General features: G+C 44.5%; 1 protein-coding gene across 1 annotated transcript; it reads left to right on the forward strand.

Annotated features, from left to right (window-relative positions):
* The first annotated feature begins 11,433 nt into the window (after positions 1-11,433).
* Positions 11,434-13,288, forward strand: KPLCE (KPRP N-terminal and LCE C-terminal like protein). The gene is made up of 2 exons (XM_012791190.2): positions 11,434-11,461; positions 12,295-13,288. Exon 2 carries the CDS (start codon positions 12,316-12,318, stop codon positions 13,087-13,089), a length of 774 nt encoding a protein of 257 aa, XP_012646644.2. The 5' UTR covers positions 11,434-11,461; positions 12,295-12,315; the 3' UTR covers positions 13,090-13,288.
* The last annotated feature ends 353 nt before the right edge of the window (positions 13,289-13,641 follow it).

A 13,641-nucleotide genomic window follows, 5' to 3' on the forward strand; every position in this document is an offset into this window, starting at 1 on the left:
CAGGTAACCTGCAGGAGTTCTGTTTTGCACAGCTTCTGACAAGAGCTGAATGAATGGAAAAGAGATGTAAATCTCTCTCCTTCAAAATTGTTTTTTTGAGAATCTGCTTTTACGGAGTTTCTGAATAAACAGCAGGAGAGCGAGCTACATACAGCCTGGACCGTATCTCAAAGACAGAGTCACTTCCCCTGTGATAATCCCTTCTCCAGGAAAAGGCAGGAAACCAAGTCTTAGACTTCGACATCCTTGCAGTTTTTGTTATCTACCTCTTGCCAGCCATCACTATGTTCTGCTCTTTGTCTCCCTTATAATCAGCAAGCCACTTGGCCTTGCTGCTGGCATCCCCTTCTCTTTCTTTGGGATGCCATGCTGTCTCCCTGCTCTCCTCCCACCACCTTCCTCCCTGCTCTTCCCCCGCCACCTTCCTCTCTCTCTTCCTCTCTTTCTCTCTCTCTCTCTCTCTTTCATTCTCTCTCTCCTCTAAGAAGGATTTACTTTTATAACTTAATCTCTGCATGAGAAATATTTCTCTACTCACACCATGAGCACCTACTAGCCTTTCCATCCTGACAGGTGAATGATGATAAGTGTAGGCCAGGAAAGAGAAAATATTCTCTCAGACTATGTGTGGGAATGTAAATTGGGACAGTTGTTTTAGTAGTCAATTTACATATTTGGTTACAACTAAAAGTTTCATCTTTCTTATCTTACCTAGAAACTTACTTGTACATGTGCCTGTGGACTTTTATTTATCACTTAGATTTTATTTATTTTTTGCCTAACTTTTTTTTTTCAACATATTATGAGGGCATAAATGTTAAAGTTACATATATTGCCCATGCTCCCCCTCCCCCCTGAGTCAGAGCTTTAAGCATGACCATTGCCCAAACATTGCATGTCTCATTCATTATCTTTGTATATACCCATCCCCTCCTCCCCTCTTCCACCTGCCCAACACCCAATAAATGTTATTCCTATATGTCCACTTAGGTGTTGATCTGTTAATACCAATTTGCTGGTGAGTACATGTGGTGCTTGTTTTTCCATTCTTGAGATACTTCACTTAGTAGAATGGGTTCCAGCTCTATCCAGGAAAATACAAGAAGTGCTATATCACCATTGTTTCTTAAAGCTGAATAGTGCTCCATGGTATACATATACCACATTTTATTAATCCAATCATGAATTGATGGGCACCTGGGTTGTTTTCACAACTTTGCAATTGTGAATTGTGCTGCAGACAAGCATACATCGGATGAGGGTTGGAAGGAAGGGTACCTGAGACTATGGGGGACTCCATGGGAGGAGGCTGTGGAGGAGAACTGGAAGAAGTTAACTCCCAAGAAGCTTGGAGACTATCACTTATATTTTCTAAGGGAATGGGGCACCTCCCTCATGCAGGGTTCATGGGGCAGCCCCAGGGTTTATAGTTAGGAGACAGCAGCAGGAGAGGGAAGTAGAGGTCACAGCCTTCATTGCATTTTCCTTCAGGAAAGACAAAGCAGGGCTGGGGAGACAATTTAGCACTGCCTACTTTGAAAAATTCTGGTGGGCTTTGAGGCATAGTGACTGTCCCTAGTTGTCTGGTATGTGGCCATGGGTTGATTTAGGGCAGGGGAAATATTGACTTGGTGTGTGAGAGTTAGACAAAGGAGGTGGCTGGGGGTGTGGACAAGGATAGGTTGGTTTGTATATGAAAGGCAGGCTCACCTACAAGTTGTTTACTATCTCTAGGAGTTAGCTAGCCCTGGGGGAGGTGGTCTCTACCCAGCCAGCAAGCCCCCCAAAGATGTCAAAACATCATAAATTATAGAAAATAAAAATATGACTAATACTATAGTCTACTGGGAAAGACAGAAAATTGAGTAATCGTTAACAGTAACTCATGTTATGGGACAAGAAAATGGAGGACCCAAGTTAGCGTGGGTGTCAGGAAAAGTGTAAAAAGAATCGGATACCCAAGGTACACTGTCCTGGATTTCTTCCCTAAGTAAGGAATGTTTTTACCGAGGCTCTCTCCTTCAGACTGTGGGTCCTTGAGGTACTCTTGTGATGACAGTAGTGCTTATTCCCATCTTTCACAGACTTGATACTTTCTTGCAAGTTTATTAGTTTTATACTCTGTGTGTGCGTGTGTGTGTGTGTGTGTGTGTGTGTGTGTCTGGCTCCTTCTGTCTTTCTGCCTCCCCATCCTTAGTGCTGGTAGATTCATGATACAAGATGGCTGATTAAGGTTTAACTCTCACATCTCTCTTATAAGGAGGAAGAAATAGGAAAGGAAACAAGATAGGTCTTTTTTTTTTTTTTACCCCAGCTTTATTGAGGTATAATTGACAAATAAAAAATCAATATACACAAACCAATCAATATGGTACACCAAATTAACAGAATGAAGGATAAAAATCATATGATCATCTCAATAGATGCAGAAAAGCATTTGACAAAATTCAACAACCTTTCATGGTAAAAAAAAAATTCTCAACAAATTAGGTGTAGAAGGAACACACCTCAACACAATAAAGGCCATACATAACCAGTCACAGCCAGTATCATACTCAATGCTGAAAAGCTGAAAGCATTTCCTCTAAGATCAGGAATAAGACAAAGATACTCACTCTCACCACTTCTAGTCAACGTAATACTGGAGGGCCTAGCCAGAGCTATTAGGCAAGGAAAAGAAATAAAGAGCATCCAAATCAGAAAGGATGAAGGACAGGTCCTTCTTAAAGAGCTTCCCCGAAGTGTCACTCAATGACTTCTACTTTTATCTCATTACCTCTGTAGACAAAGGGATCTGTGATAGGGTTCTTTACTTAAGCATGTTGCTAACCTAGAAATACCGGAGTTCTGTATGTTAGGGAAAAATACATTAGATTGAAAACTACAATAATAATTCCATTTGGGTATGCTTATATCAAATACTTTCATACCATGAAGTAGCAGGTGATACTCTAAGTACTTTGTAAATGCAATTCATTTTATTTTCATAAAAATCCCTGAAAAAGGTATGATTATAATCTCCATTTAGAGATGGAGAAATTAAGGACCAGAGAAGTTAGTTCAAGGTCACTAGCTCAAGGTGACACAGCTACTACATGGTAGGGAATCAAACTCAAGCAGCCTGGCTCCGAGTCTGGGCTCTTAACCACTAATTTTTGCTGTCTCTTCACTGCTATTTTCTGCTGTCTCTTCCTCTTCTAGTACAGATGGCTAGATGCCTGGTATCTGAAAGCAGAATTAAAGCTTCACCAGCTGTGCCCCAGTATACTTGGCAGAGTCACAGGGTGTCTTTCATCACAAAAATGTATACATTTACACTCATTTTACCACCTCCATGTGTCCTAACAATGGCAAAGGCTAAATGCTCTGCAGAAAGCCTGAGGGGAAGGGTGGGATTGGCACCCAGGCTGGGATTCTCAGAAAGCACTTATGAGAAGTTGACTCACCCTGGTATTTCTGTGCACTCGGGCACCCCCTGGAGGTAGACACCTTGACTTGGCCTTATTGATAGGGGAAAACCATGAAAGTGGGGTGCTTAGGGTTACTGCAGTCTTCACCTCTACCCTCTGACAGTCACGAAGCAGGAGAGCATCCTTGATCAGCCTCTCAGAGAGAAAGAAGCACCCAAAGGGGACAAGCAGAGTGGGAGGAAGCACCAGGGACCTAAGTTTAACTTCCTTTAACCTTCACTACACTATTTTCATGTGTAGTGGCCCCTCAACTCACTGGGTGACTTTTGTCTGTTAGCCAGCACAAATGCATTATTAGCAGTTATCTTCAGATAGGTATGAACCTTGATCTAATGATAATTCATTAAGAGCAATGACTCTGTGCTCTCCTGATCTAGTATTTTTGTCCCTGCACAGCTATACATCTGCTTTAAATCCTCAGATGACCCAGATCAGAAGTTCCAGTAGACTATGCTACATAACGCTAGAAGGAACAGGGTCACTGTGACCTGAACAAACAGACCCTGGTCTCAGAGCTTAGTCCATGGGACTCTATCTTGAGAAAAGCCCCGACAGGAACCCTGACCCCAGCAGAGGGCAGCTGGGAGGTCCCATGGCCTCCAGGGCAGATGGATGGAGGATCATAGTGGAGACAAAACAAGGAGGCAGGTGAATGTCGGGAATTACCTGGCCCATGCTCTGGTTGGAACACTGCCACCAGCCTCTCCTAGGTCCTTGGCTCATCATAGAGCACCCTGGGTGTTTCTGGGTCTGGCTCCTCATCCACTCTGACTCTCCTGACACCTGTTCACTTGTCCATAATTGGGTCTATAACCAAGGTGAGAGTTTTGAGAAGCCCAGGAAGGTTCTGAGCAAGGTGAAGTTAGAGCTGGTGAGTCTGCAAAGGAAGAATGAATGAGAAGAGAAATATTTGAAGAAGAAATATGCGAAGAGGATTTGCTCTATTTGCATATGAGTAAAAGTAGCTTCACAACATAGGAATGTAGACATACAATGTTTCTAGGTGACATTTATCAAGAGCCTGACCTAGAACTGGCACTTTTACCAGATGGGCGAGGACATCTGTACTTGAGTCTACATCAACTTTTCCCTGGTCCCTGGCTTCTTAAAGCTGCCTTGTAGCTTAAGAGTGTCCTTTTATACCTGAGTATAACCATAGCCATTGCACACGGTAGATAGCAATATCGGCAAAACTAACCAACATTTAGTTAGCACTCACATGTTAGGCACATGTTTTAGCTCACATTAATCTTTTCTTGGATGATTGTGTTATATGATTATAAACTCCATGGAGAAAAATAAAGCTTGGAAGAGGGACAGGGAGGGCCACCTGGTGTGGATTATAATGTTAAATAGGGCCAGGTGTGAATATATCCATCCCCTCCTCCCCTCACCACTGTGCCAGATTAATGTTACCACTATATGTGCACATGAGCGTTGATCAGTTAATACCAGTTTGATGGTGAGTACATGTGGTGTTTGTTTTTCCATTCTTGTGATACTTCACTTAGTAGAATGGGCTCCAGCTCTATCCAGGAGAATACAAGAGGTGCTGTATCACCATTGTTTTTTGTGGCTGAGTAGAACTCTATGGTATACATATGCCACATTTTATTAATCCACTCATGTACTGATAGGCACTTGGGTTGTTTCCACATCTTTGCAGTTGTGAATTGTGCTGCTATAAACATTCAAGTACAGGTGTCTTTTTTATACAATGTCTTTTTTTCCTTTGGATAGATGCCCTGTAATGGGGTTGATGGATCAAGTGGTAGTTCTACTTTTAGCTCTTTGAAGTTAATCCATATTACTTTCCACAGAGGTTGTACTAGTCTGCAGTCTCAACAGCTAATGTCTCCATTTTACAGACGAGCAAACTGAAATGCAGAAAGTTCAGCAAATTACCTAAGGAAGAAATTACCTAGCAAGGCAAAGCATGGAGATGACTGGTGCAAGTGCCAGGATGAGCTTTTACATCATACATCTAGGAATCAGCAGAGCTGTGTGACACGCAGCAGTTCTCTCTAAAAGGAGAAGTTCCTGAGCGTTGAGATGATTCTTTGAGTGGAGGTCTCTAAGAGCTTGGGATAAAGGACAGAACATGCTATTTGCATTGGAAGGATGGACAACATGATTGGGAGGGAGGGTGTGAGAGATGATGTGATCCAGTGAGGTCTATTTGCAGAACCCACTATATATTAAGGGAATGTGGAAGTTTCCTGTATCCCTTTGTGTCTTGAACTGCAAAGATGAGAAGACGGTTTCCATTAAAAATTTCAGGATGTGGTGGTATTAAACAATTAATAATATTATACAGGTAATACAACCAATGCAATTAAACATCTCTATAAAGCTGTAGGAAAATCTAAGGGAATGGTTACCTAGTGTGCATTAAAAGGGAAATATATGGTTAGAGAATGGCTGGCAGAAGTCCAAGGGAACCAGCCCCAGTGAGCCCTTCCAGAAGAAGAAAGAGTATTTGGCACCAATGTTCCCTGGTCTCTGCAACCAATAGGGCTCTGGTGCTGTCTTGCCATGTATCCCTGGCACAAATACAACCATGAGACTCTGAGCCAGGTGGAACTGACATTCTTATGTTTTGGTGACCCACACATTTGCACACAGTGGGAGTCCTTTGTTATTCCCCCATATGCAAAAAATTTTCTGCTCCATAGCTGATGCCCTTTAGCGGATTTTCCTTGGCTCTTCTACTGTCTCAGTGTTTGTGGGGTTGGATTGGGGACGGAGGTCCCTAGCAAGTCTGTTCAGTGTCCATGTGTGTTATGGAACATGCCCTAAATGGGATTCAGAGATCCTGCCTGGAGTCTGCTCCTACCTGGCTATGACCTGAACATGCTACTTTGCTTCTCTGTGGGCCTCAGATACAGTATAGAGGTAGAGCTCTGTGCCTGTGAAGGGCTTGCCAGCCCTTCTGTGGCTCTACAATATTATCTCCCGATAATCTAGGAGGAATTGCCAATTGTCGCAGGCATAACAGTGCAGGGGATCTCTGGTACAAGTCACAGAGCAAAGCCTGTAGCAGAGACATGCATAGATATGGGATCCAAGGGTGGGGACCACTAGTCTCAGAAACAAAGAGAGACTTCTCACTGAATACCAACATTCCTGTGCCCTCCCTCTCCTGGGTGTGTGGCTTCTCATTTTGTCCCACTTCTTGCCCCCAGAAAGGGAAGGGCCCAGATTTTGTCTTTAGAGTGTCTCTAGTCCCTGATCAGGACAACTTCCTAGTGTGTGAGGAGACCAGGCCCTGTCCTCAGGGAGCAACATGTCTCTTTGGGCACCTCCCCCCTCTAATCTCCTGGTTGTGGCAGGGTGTGCCACTGAGATGAAATCCCACACTAAGGGGCCCAGCTTCAAACACGCAGTTAATGCCAGGATTCATGAATGCTGGTGCTATAAGAATCTGAGAGATAATCTAGTATACAGTTTCTGACTATCCAGTTAGTAAACCCTGAATAACCAGGGGGACTACAGAGAGCTTTTAAAGACTAGTAGATTTTCCTAAGAAGAGCAGCCCATTAGGCTGGATGACACAGTCGTTCACCTGTGTCCTGGCAGAGGCCAGACAGCACGACCTGTTTAGTACCTTTCTCCTTGGAGATGCTTTTCTCCACTTATTAGCCTGTACATTTGCTGGACTATTTTTCCATGAATCCACAAGTCTCTGATGCTATGAGCTTGTGTTCAAAGAGATAAATGGGAGGGAGTTTCTGGGAGCTTTGAGGATAGCCCTGTGACTCATCCTGGCACTTATACCAGTCATCTCCATGCTTTGCCTTCCTAGCCTATAAAATGGGTGGGGCACAACCCACCCACCTGTTTCGGTGGCACATGGATGCAGTATCTCTCACCAGGGATGTTAGTGCTGTCTTCAGATGTCAAACTCATTAGTGAGAGCATGGCCCTACAGAGCAGGAAATGAGCCAATCAGAGCTCACAGATGGCATGCGACGCCCAGCTTGGCTAATGGCAGGACAGGGATCATCACGTGGAGGAAGGAGATGGGTTTGGGCTGTACTGCCAATGTAAGGCATCCCCATCCATTCACTCATTCACTCATGTGTTCAGTCAGTGTTTCCCCAGTCCTGTGATGATATACAGTAAATATGTCTCTAGTAACCAAATCTTGAAAGTTATAGTTTAGTGGGAATAACTCTATGAACAGCTAGGTTTTGGAAGTACACATTTTCTTTGTGGAACAGGCCCCTACAATCATAGAGTGTCATACCAAAAGGGGCCTCATCTAACCTCTTTAGAGTGGAAGAGAAAAGGCCAAGAGACAGCAGGGCACTGTGGAATCACAGGCTGGGGTAGTGGTGGAATCAGGACAGGAGCTCAGGTGTTCCTGTTGGTGCCTGGAACTATCTCTCCCCTGTTTTGTTGACATGCCCTAAAATGGCTGTTCTTCTAGGAATTTTCTTCCCTATAAAGTTGGGCTATCCCATCCTACATATAATATAGAGGGTTTTGTAATGACTGCCTATTAGGTGACTGAAAGGTATGGTTCCTAGAACATCATGGGTTTTAACACCACAAATAGTATGTTGTGGTGGAAAAACAATAAAACTTGAAGTCTCTTTTATCTAAGTTCAAATTCTGGCTCTACCACTTCTACCTGTGTGAGGTTAGGCATGTTATTTATTTGTTTGTTTGTTTGTGACACTGTGAGGACTAAATTTGACAAGCTATCCTATGTGAAATGTGTAACCCCAATAGGAATTGTTCCTTTCCCCATTCCTCCATAAAACACCAAGCCTGGGTATGAGCTGAGGTGGGACACTTAGGAGAGCAGGAATGGAATGGCTTGGAACCATATCCCTCCTCACCTCACTTACCCCTGTCCTTTAGTGAGAGAGATTGGCGGGTTTCATAGAGGCAGCTGTCGATGCGATAAGCCTATCAGAGGCAGGAATGACAGGAGGGATCAGGACACATTCCAGTCCTGAGACAGAACCTCCCCTTCTTGCTTTCTCCAAATTGTACAGGGGCAGGGAGGAATCACTTTCCTTAACTTAAAAATATACTACAAAGCTATAATAAAACAAATGGTACTAGCATAAAAACAGACACACTGACCAATAAAATCCAGGAATTAATCCACACATTTACTGTCAATTGATCTTTGACAAAGGTGCCAAGAACACACAAATGAGGAAAGGTCAATCTCTTCAATAAATGGTCGTGGGAAAACTGAACATCTACATGCAGAAGATTTATATAAGACCTTTATCTCATACCATATACAAAAATCAAGTAAAACGGATTAAAAATGTAACTGTAAGATCCAAAATTATAAAACTACTAGAAGAAAACACAGGGGAAAACCTCCATGACATTGGTCTGGGCAATAATTTTTTGGATATGACCTCAAAAGCACAGACAACAAAAGGAAAAATAGGCAAGTGGGATTACATCAAGCTAAAAAGCTTCTGTACAGCAAAGGAAACAACTAACAGAGTGAAGAGGCATCCTATAGAATGGGTGAAAATATTTGCAATCTATACATCTGATAAGGGGTTAATATCCAAAATGTATAAGAAACTTAAACAACTCAATAGCAAGAAAACAAATAGCCAAATTAAAAAATGGGCAGCTGGGCATGGTGGCTTATGCCTATAGCCCCAGCTAATTGGGAGGTAGAGGTAGAATTGTTTGAGCCCAGGAATTCATGACTGTCCTGGGCAACACAGTGAGACCCCGTTTCAAAAAATATGGGCAAAGGACCTGAATAGACATTTTTCAAAAGAAGACCTGCAAATGATCAACATGTATATGAAAAAAATGCTCAACATAGTAATAATATGGTAAATGATAATCAAAAACCACAATGAGATACCACCTTACTCCTGGTAGAATGGCTATTGTCAAAAAAACACAATATGACAAATGCTGGTGAGGATGCAGAGAAAAGAGAACTCTTATACACTGTTGATAGGAATGTAAATTAATACAGTTACTATGGAAAAGAGTATGAAGATTTCTTTAAAAACTACAAATGGAACTACTAGATGATCCAACATTCCTACTACTGGGTAGTTGAGGTATCCAGTAGGGTGATACTGGGAAAGGAAATCAGTATATCAAAGGGATATCTGTACCTCTATGTTTATTGTAGCATTATTCACAATAGCCAAGATATGGAATTAACCTAACTATCCATCAATGGAGGAAATGGGTAAAGAAAATGTGGTGTAAATATGCCCTGTTGAATACTATTCAGCCATAATAAAGGAAATCTTGTCATATGCAACAAAATGGATGAACCTGGGAGATACTATACTAAGTGAAATAAGCCAGGCACAGAAAGACATACCACATGATCTCACCCATATGTGAAATCTATAAAAGTTGATCTCGTTGATCTCGTAAAAATGGAGTAGATTGGTAGTTACCACACCCTGGGGTCATTGCGGGATGGGTTAGAGAGATATAAAAGAATGTTCAGAGATTTTGCAAGGCCTGACTTGAACTAGTTTGTGAACTAGTGGGGATTTGCATTTTCTTTGTTTATTTGGGAGCCTTAGGGCTTATGGGTCCTAGGGAATATGAAGATTCATTATGTACAAATATAGTAGCAGTGTTTACCCAAGAAGCTACATGGCCATGGTGGGGCCTGGGCTGGCTGGTCCGAAGGAGTGAGATTTGGGACCAGTGCCATGATCAGACTCAAGACAAACCTTCCCCAGTAGGCAACCCAGTGAGGCTCAGTGGGAACAGTACGGACTCTGGAACTAGGTAGGCTCAAATATCCTCTGTTACTACTGACAGGCTGACTTTGCTGAGACAGACAGTTTCCTCTTCTGTAAAAATGGAGCTAATGAAGTCTACCTCACAGAGTTTTTCAAGAACAAACGAAATGACACAAGTAAAGAGGCTGGGACAGTATTTGGCACATAGTGAATGCCCAATAGATAATATTTCCACGTCTCTTTCTGCATCTACTGCATAGGGAAAAGGCAGGAGGCAAGGATTCCAGGACAGTGCTACGTTTAGAAATAAAAGGCAATATATTATAGTGGCAAAGATCATGGTCTGTGGAAGCAGACTGCCTACATGTGCGTTCTGGCTTCCCTACTTACTTGCTTTGTGACAACAGGTGATTCCCTTAGTCTTTCAGGGCCTCAACTGCATCCACCTGTAAATGTATCTGCCTTGTGAATTGTTTGGTGCATAAAAAGTATTCAATTAAATGTTAGATTCTATTGTTATTGCCATCACACAGTGTTCATCTGGCTAGAATTCACCCTATCCTGGGTTTTGGGGGATCAGAGCCTGATAGTGAGGTCTAGGAAGGTGAGGATGGGGGAGGTCACAAGGCATGAGAAGGCTGAGGAGAGAGTCTAGACATGAGGCCTCGGGTCTGCAATTATCAAGTGTACACCTAGTTTCCTTAGAATAACTTGATAGTGCATGGAATAAACCATTTCTTGGGGGCCCTGTGCCCTATTGAGCCAGAGAACACTGGGCCAAACTCTTTGTGCTCAGCAACCAAGACCTGTAGAAGCCACCATGAAAGCCCTCAGAAAGGACACTTGCTTTAGTCTGGGAAGACAGTGTAGCTTTGGGCACAGTGTATGAAAAATTGAGAGTCTAATCATATCTTTGGCAAGTCCTTGAAGACCCAAGTGACCTAGAAACAGCCTCATTAGAGATAGATCACATAGGCATCACCCATAACTTCTAGGAAAAGGAGATTGACTTGTTTCCTGAGGAAGGCAACAGGATCCTTTATCTCAGGTTTGGGGAAAATCCAATATCAAGTAGAGACATGCCCTGCCTCTGACTGAAGAGCTAGGCATACTGGGGAGGAATCTTGCCAATGCAACACCAGCCCTTGTCCTCGTGATCGCTGGTGCTTCATTTAGATGCCATTAAATTGCCTCATTGCTGCCCTATAAAAGTCTCCCCAACTGCCAGTTCTTCAGATCACTGGCTTCTTCCAGTCTTGCTTGCTCCTGTCAGCAAAGAGGGTAAGTCTCTGAACTAGACAGGGACATGGCAAGAAGCACAGGCTAGGTGCAGTTGGGGTGGAGAGCTGTGGGGGGAGGGGAGTGTAGACTAGACGCTGGGGACAACCCCTGAAGGAGGCGGACGGCAGTGCTGGTGGGAGCATGGAGCCTGGGGTGCGGGAGGAGGGGGAGAGGTACAAGAAGAACTGGTAGTCCCGTGTGAGAAGCGACTTCAGAGAACTGAGTTCCCCATGCAGATGTGTAGTCTTCTCTTGGGTCCATGTGCTCATGAGGTGAAGTGATGGACCAGGTGGTCCAAGGAGCAAATGGTTAGAAACTTGCTCAAATTTGGCCTTGATCTTTGCTCCTTGTCAGGCACAGCTGGAGAGTCATGTTGCTTCAGGGTCTGTTGACATAAATTTGCCTTCCCTGGGTACTCCCTGGAAGGCAGGAAGAAGGAAAGCCACCCTGGAAAGAATCGGTGGCAGGGGGAAGTGAACTGGGGAACATCAATTTCCCCAGTTAATTAACAATTATAGACTGAAGTAAGTAAGACTAGAAGAAGCTTGGAGAGCTGGGCAGAAATGCAGACTTCACTCTTTAAAGCTCTTCATTTCCCACTGTGGAGATCGAGGCCCAGAGGTGACCAGTGACTTTTGTCCAAAGCTACAAAAGCTGAGCCTAGAGTCCCTGGCTCTGAGTTTACTCTTCTGCTACGTATGCAGCCTCTGGGTGTCTGAGACCTTGTCAAAAAAAGGCCACTGTTTACCAATCACTCTGTCCAAAGGGGATACTGAAGGTTTCCCTGGAAACCTTCCTAGTTTCACAGTTCTGATGAAATCTCTCTTTTCCAGATTTTGCAAAGCCCCAGAAAAATGTGTGACCAGCAGAAGCAGCCACAATTCTTTCCATCTTGTGTGAAAGGTTCGGGACTGGGGGCTGGGCAAGGTACCACAGGTGCCTTGGTGACAGGCCCAGCTCCAAGCCAGACCCAAGTCGTCTCTGTGACAGGCCCTGCTCCAGCCCCCGCTGCCCCAGGCCTCGCTGTAGGCCCCGCTCCAGCCTCTGCTCAAACCTATGTGAGGTACCAAGTTCCATGCCAGACTAAAACTTACGTGAAATGCCCGGCTCCCTGCCAGACGTATGTGAAGTGCCCAGTTCCATGCCAGACAACCTACGTGAAATGCCCAGCTCCCTGCCAGACATACGTGAAGTGCCCACCTCCATGCCAGACGACGTATGTGAAATGCCCGGCTCCCTGCCAGACCCAGACCCAGACATATTATGTCCAGTACCCTTCTTCTTCTCAGAGCTACTACGTTCAAGCTCCTGCAGGTGGCTCAGCCGGCCTGTCCTGTGCCCCTGACCCATGCTCTGCACCGTGCTCCACCAGCTACTGCTGCCTGGCTCCCCGGACCTTCGGGGTGAGTCCCCTGAGACGCTGGATCCAGCGGCCCCAGGGCTGCAACACGGGATCATCTGGTTGCTGTGAGAGTTCCGGCTGCTGCGGCTCCGGAGGCTGCAGTTCTGGCTGTGGGTGTGGCAGCTCCGGGTGCTGTGGCTCCGGGGGGTGCTGCTGTTTGGGAATCATCCCCATGAGGTCCCGAGGTCCTGCATGCTGCGACCACGAGGATGACTGCTGTTGTTAAAACACAGGACAGCCCCGCTCCAGAATTCGCTGTCCTGCTGCTATGCCTTCCGGCACATCCACCAGCCTCTGGCCCCTCCCTGCGATTCCCAGTGATGTAGACCCTCATCGCTTCACCTCTGTGCTTTGCTTCTTTACCAAGGCAGCCTGCCAGAGTGAGCGCAACCTCCAAACTTTGGCAAGAATAAAGCTCTGAATGCAATTCATGGTAACTTCCTGTCTATTTCTTTGGTCCGTGTTCATGCTATTTTATCAGACGTTCTTCCGCTCTTGTTTCTCAACTAGAGGAAAGATCTGCGTGAACATGAACAAGCAGACTGAGCTGCTGGGATCCCATGCTTTCTAGAATTTTGGGAATAAACTTCCCCATGTAATTTAGCAGCATCTGAGGAGGAGATATGGGGGTTGAGGGCTGCTTCTTTCCTGCCCTCTGATTAATTTGCAGAAAGGCTTTGGCCATGATGAGGCCCTCATGGTAGCATGATTGCTGTATGTAAACTCAGAGTTTATCCTCTGGGATGTTGAAGGGATAGGGAATCATATCTGCTCAGAA

Source organism: Microcebus murinus, chromosome 2 (assembly GCF_040939455.1).
Source record: "Microcebus murinus isolate Inina chromosome 2, M.murinus_Inina_mat1.0, whole genome shotgun sequence".
Classification (NCBI taxonomy): Eukaryota; Metazoa; Chordata; class Mammalia; order Primates; family Cheirogaleidae; genus Microcebus; species Microcebus murinus.